The following is a 5,835-nucleotide window of genomic DNA, read 5'->3' as shown; positions in this document are numbered from 1 at the left end:
GGGAAAGAGAAGCACTGTCTGTTATCAGGTGCCACTTTCAGGTTTCCTCCCGTGACATGGTTTCTCCAGCTCAAGAGATGTCTCATGCTCCTCAGCATGTAAGAGCACAGAAACTGCTTCCCTTCTACCCTCTTCTCAACACATCTGGTTAGTGTGGATGGCAGAGCTGTGCAGGCATTGGGCTCACACAGAAATGTCTCCACCCCACCCGGTGTGCCCAGGCTGGGGGAGTCCCCTGAGCTCCCCAAAGGCAGCCCTCCTTGAGCAAATCCCTGGTTAGCTTCTGAGCAGGGGGAAAAGGCTCACTGCTCACTCTGACTCCCCTAGGAAGACAGAAAAGACAGCATGTGCTGGTACAGAGCACGTGAGCACAGGGCAAAGGCTGGAGCTCTGCAGAAGCTGCAGAGGCAGTGTGTGGAAGCAGTGATCCAGCTCAGACAGCAGTTACTAGGGAATGCAATTCTTACACAGAGATCATATACTGCAAACCACAGTACAGAGACAAAAATTACTAATTACATTTCCACAGGCAGATTTGGGCTGTGAGCTCTTCTTCTCCTGTTCCAGTTCTTCAGCCAGGCCACATGTGCTGGAGAAAAACAAAGAAGTCACCTGCATCTTTCTGCTTAAAGGTCATGAGTCATCAACACTTGTGCCAGCCCTACTCATGTGCAACAGCCCTCACAGCTGACTCTGGGACTCACGCTCCTCACTTTGTTCTTCAGCACCATCGTTTGTATAGCAAGTGTTGAAACACTCCTCAAGTTAAAACTGAGTGGGAAATGACACTACAGCACTCGCTACTTGTGCTGTTTCTCCTTGGAATGTGAGATACCAGGGTTTTAGGCAAGCTGCACAAGCTATGCAGCCACCTCCAGCATGGCTGTTGATAATACACACCATTGTGATAATTTGTAGCAGTCACAGGCCAATTTTCATTGTATTTGTGTTTACATTCCAATAACTAAGATAAGAAAGTACATGAACCAAGACAATAAGGCTCTGAAGAACAGCAAATTGCCTACAATCATTTTTAAATCCCTCCAACTCTTAAGAGTTTAATGCTCCAGTTGAAAGGTTCACCGATACTGACCAGTTCTTGCAGGCTTTCTTTTTGCCCATTTCTTTGCAGGATGGAGCTCTGAGGGATGATGGATCTGGCTTTTTCAAATCTTCTGAATCCAACAGCTCATCAGAGTCCAAAAGATCCTGAAAACACACCATGGGAAACAAAATGCAGGAAATGGACTTTTCAGTAGGGAATGACACTGCTAAGTTACGTTCGAAGACATGGTGCTATCTGTACACAGGCATTAAAGTGCTGCAGCTGTGCCCTCTTATCCCTGCCTCCTCTCTGCCCTCACCACACCACTGAGCTCTCCAGACCCCATGAAGGAGATGAGCTATTTTGTCTTAGGGAGATTTTTCTACCTCTGAAGTTGTAAAGCTTCCTAACAGGCATGACTGAAAGTATTTAGAATAGGAAAGAATGGGGAGAGAGAAAGAATAGCAAAGCCTCACAAAAAAAACCACTTACCATCTCTTCATCATTCATATCATTGGCAGACAGTGTCCACAGCTTGGCAGCAGCTGGGTCCACAGAGGGTTTTCCTGGAGTCAAAACAAAGGAAGAAACAGCAGTTATTGCAGCATTTACCCCATCTACTCCCAACAAATAAAGAGTTCAAGCAATTCTGGAAAGCCCGACTTCATAGGTTTTTACTGTAGCACTCCCTGCTTGGGAACTGTCTCCCTGTTCCAAGTGATGCCTGTCACTGATAGCCAGGAAATCCAGATATTCAGCATGCTCCACTCCTTACCTGAAGGACCAGGTGTCTTGGCAAAGGACAGTTTGAGCTGACTGGAGGATCCCACTTCGAAATTGGGCTTCCTGCCTTCTATCTGAACAATGAGAAGGTCATTGCCTTGGTAACCCAGATGTTCTCCGACAGACTGGACCTCCTCTGGGCTCAGCGCTTCCTTTTGCAGCTGCAAAGTAAGATTTTAAGTTAACCTCATGCAGAACCCCTTCTTTTAGCACCAAGCCCAGCATTCCAGTGAACAGATAGTCAGTACTTTCAATCCTGAAGAAAAACACCACGCTGACAATAACTAAAGTTTGTGCCAGGCAGTGGCCATTTACAGCAAACCAGGGTAGCTAAAAACTTCATCTCCCAGCAAATCCCCAAGCAACTGCCCGAAGGCATTTCTGGAAATGGTGAACACATGCCTACCTCCTTCACTTCCACCAACCCAGAGAGAGTCAGAGTTGTGAGGAGCTTGGCTGCTGTCTTGATTTTGCCATTGCTTCCTGCAAGACACAAAAGCAGAGAGTAGGAGGAGGCAAGAACAAGAATACAGCTCACTGAGAAACCTGGAAGAGCAAGAACTTTAGAGGGAAGTTCTTGAGCCAAACCTCTGCACTAAAATTGGGCCCTTTCTGCTTGACAGCAGGAACAAAGCAGAAAAAGCAGCAGCAGCTTGTTCATTAAAATAACAGCGTGGGGTCACAAACCCATTCTAGCTCCAAGTATGTTCTATATATGCCAAAACTTTTCTCAACCCAATCAATACCCATTGAAATAAGATAAAAAACCCAGCCTCAAACCCCAAACAAACTCACTCCCAAACATTTTTACTTATTAAAGAAAACTACTCATAAAGTTTTCAAAACATGGACTCCTAAATGAACACATTACATTAAGAAATCATCTTGTGTTCACCTTCTCATGGCTCCTCTAGCTGTACCATGGCAGGCGCTCTGGCTTTTCTCTTAAACCCCAGTCCAACCACTTTTAACCTTTTCTGGATAACTATTTCTCAACTGGCTTCTGGGGCACTCTCTTCAGCACCTGTTACCTGTTTTTAAAACCACTTTGGAAGCTCCTCAGAAACACAACATCTACAACTACTTAACACTGCACCCTGAGGAGAAAACAGTGATCACTGAAGCTTTTCAGTGTAGTTTAGGAACAAGCCTATCCAGCATTTTTGATAGAAGCAGAGTGACTGCAAACATCTCTGATGGATACCAGCTTAAGCACAGGATAAAAACCTCGTGATTTGGGTTAGTGTATCAGGAGAATGAAAATCTCTGAACATCAATTGGGGTTCCTGTCCTTTCTATTTCAGCCTAATCCTCACGAGAAATGCTATGTTGCCATGGAAGCAAGATTCTCTCACCTGATTCTGTAACCACTGGTTCTTTCAGGAGGACACGGCCCCCTGGCTTAAGTATCCGAGCTACTTCTGCCAGGAGCTCCACACTGTGCTGTGCTGTACTGCCTGGTACCATGCCCGAGAGGATTACATCAAAACTGGACTCCCTGTGAGCCGCTGAGAAGAAAGAGGAAGATGGTACAATTTTACACATGTACACATACAGCTTAATACACCAGTTCCACCTCCCTCAGCCCTCATGCTTGTGTGCAACAGCAACAACTGACTAAAGACACCAAGCATAGAAGCACGGCCAGGGTGCATCACTTCCCCTGCTGGATTGCCCAGGGTAAGAGCCAGCAGCAGGTGATGTTCTGAGTGCTGACTCCCAAAGCAGGAAGGTGTTGGCTCACACAGCAGCAGAACCCTTACCCTGTTAAGGAAACAGTGAAAAATTAAGCTCATTCTTACACTGAGGCAGCTGGTTAACGTTTTCCACAGAGACACGATTATCAGCTCCCACCAGCGCCTGGACTTTATCCACCAAATCCTTGAGGCCTTCGACCGGCGAGGAGCTGTCCCAGACGATGGCCACACGCTGGCCTGGAGTGACTCCATACTCCCCCATTTCAGCAGCAGCAAACCTGGCAGTGGCTGGGAGAGGAACAGGGCGGGAGAGGGAGAGGAAGGATAAGTGCTGAGCACAGCACAAACCTCTGTGCACTGTGACGTAATTGGTTGAGGTGTTTTTTAATAAATGGGGATAATTTTCTGGAGGCAGGCAGCACAAAGTTCCCACAAGTTGTGCGTTAAAAGGACATGAAGAAAGAGCTACACTTCAGGCCATAACTCAGTTTCTCTCCCGTTCAGGCACTAGTTTTGCTGGAAGACTGCATGCTGTGCTTTAAAGAAACCAAAAAACAACAAAAAACTCACCTGCTTTCCTTAAAAATCTGAATAAGACAGCATTTCTGAATTTCCTGAGCAGTGACAGCTATTTGAATATAAACACTGCCTTGTCTCTCCTACTCCAAACACAACCGAGCAGTTTGCTTACGCAGTACAACAGAAGAAAAAAGTAACTTTCAGCATTCCAGCATTCCAGATTGAGGCTCTTCCCACCGTTATGATTGGTTGCACAGGGTGAGCAAATTACAGGGAGGGAGGAGCAGAACAGAACCTTCAGTGACAGTTTTGAGAAAGCTGTCTCCACTGATACTTTATATGAGATTGTATTCTTTGTATGGCAATAGTATCCCATCATCACCAGTTCTCACAGCAGCACCAGCTACTGAACCCGATGACCTCTCCTCTTTCCTCTATCCAACATAAACCTATTTTCTTCATAATTTAACACAACCACAGAGAACAGAGAGCACTGGTGACCAGAACAGTTGCCCAGCATGTCTTCAATTAGCTGCACACCACACACCTACTTCAGGAGAGACAGCTGTAAGCAAGGTCTTTACCAGGAATCACTACATCACGCATCCTGGGTAATGCCTTATTGCCACAACGCTGTCACTGAAGCACAGCTCGTGGATATGCTGTAGCAAATTTAACTGCAGTCAGGTGGGGAGTGGATTTTGACCTACAGTTCCTCTGGCTCTGGGTGCTGTGGACTCCCCCTCTCTCCTGGAAACTGCAAACAAATTCAGAATGGGGCACTCTGTGCCTTTTCTCAGCTACTCAGGTAGGAATTCACACTAAAACAACCACAATGCCAACCAGGTGGGGAATGTACACCTCGAATGTACACCGCAGGTTGTAACATCTCACAGCTGGTTTTGCATGTGTGACACAAGCTAAGCAGCTACAGCAGACAGTAACACTCATGAACACACATATTAATCCCATTAAAAAGTCACCTTTCCCAAGAAGAAAGCTGAAAATATCAAGAGATACTTAAGCTGTTAGGCTAAGGTGGGAAAGATAAACCCGAAGTGACACCTTCCTCTCTGAACAGCAGGCTGTGACCTTTCAAGATCAGTCAGAGCCCAACCTGCACCAACAGCACCACCACCTTCAGTGCCCTGAGATGCGGGGAGGAGGCCGAGGATGCCGGGTGGGTGGTGTGAGGAGGGGCCCTTATCTCCGTGTCGCACACATTTAACAGTCCCTGAGGAACAGGGAAAGGAAAGGGACTAAACAATACCGCAGGTTCCGCTTCAGCGGATCAGAAACCTGCTGTGTTGGAACGGGATGATCGTGACGGGCCCTTCCAACCCAAACCATTCCAGGGTTCTGCAGCACCTCAGGGCTGTAAACTGCAGCCTCCTGACGCAGCACAGCCAGCTTCCAGCGGCCGGGAATGCTCCGGCTTCCAGCGGCCGGGACGCGGCGCAAGGCTGCGGGCCCTACAGCAGGTGCGCATTTTAAGCACATGGAGAACAGGCGAAATTAAACCTCTCGGTCGCCGAGCAGGGACGGTTTGGAGGGAGCAAGGACAGGACACGTAGGGGAATTTCGTGAAGGAATTAAACACACACACACACAGTCCGTCCCCCGCCCCCCCACACCGCTTCAGGCGAGGTCTGAGAAAAGATTTTTAAGGGGAAAAAAGGGGGACCGCCGTCCCCGTCCGCCGCGCTCCCCGCTCACCTCCCTCGCTCGGCCCGCTCGGCTCCGCTCGCCCGTCCCGGTCTGACGCCGTCACCGCGACGTCATCGCGCTCTG

At 48.0% G+C, this 5,835-nt stretch overlaps 2 protein-coding genes across 2 annotated transcripts in view; one reads left to right on the top strand and one right to left on the bottom strand.

The window, feature by feature from the left end:
* Positions 1-5,829, bottom strand: part of CIAPIN1 (cytokine induced apoptosis inhibitor 1) — a 7,104-nt gene extending 1,275 nt beyond the window's left edge. The window contains exons 1-8 of the mRNA XM_008638719.2: positions 5,761-5,829; positions 3,631-3,813; positions 3,184-3,336; positions 2,235-2,311; positions 1,821-1,989; positions 1,538-1,611; positions 1,094-1,209; positions 520-589 (exon numbers count right to left, since the gene is read on the bottom strand). Of these exons, the coding sequence (XP_008636941.1) occupies positions 520-589; positions 1,094-1,209; positions 1,538-1,611; positions 1,821-1,989; positions 2,235-2,311; positions 3,184-3,336; positions 3,631-3,787 (816 nt within the window). The 5' untranslated portion in view covers positions 3,788-3,813; positions 5,761-5,829. The remainder of the gene's footprint in view (positions 1-519; positions 590-1,093; positions 1,210-1,537; positions 1,612-1,820; positions 1,990-2,234; positions 2,312-3,183; positions 3,337-3,630; positions 3,814-5,760) is intronic.
* COQ9 (coenzyme Q9) overlaps positions 3,747-5,835 on the top strand; it is an 8,934-nt gene continuing 6,845 nt past the window's right edge. Inside the window, exon 1 of the mRNA XM_017740966.1 lies at positions 3,747-3,855. Within this exon, the coding sequence (XP_017596455.1) occupies positions 3,747-3,855 (109 nt within the window). The remainder of the gene's footprint in view (positions 3,856-5,835) is intronic.

Source organism: Corvus brachyrhynchos, unplaced genomic scaffold (assembly GCF_000691975.1).
Source record: "Corvus brachyrhynchos isolate BGI_N302 unplaced genomic scaffold, ASM69197v1 scaffold26, whole genome shotgun sequence".
Lineage (NCBI taxonomy): Eukaryota > Metazoa > Chordata > Aves > Passeriformes > Corvidae > Corvus > Corvus brachyrhynchos.
This window is presented reverse-complemented; position numbering and strand designations above follow the sequence as displayed.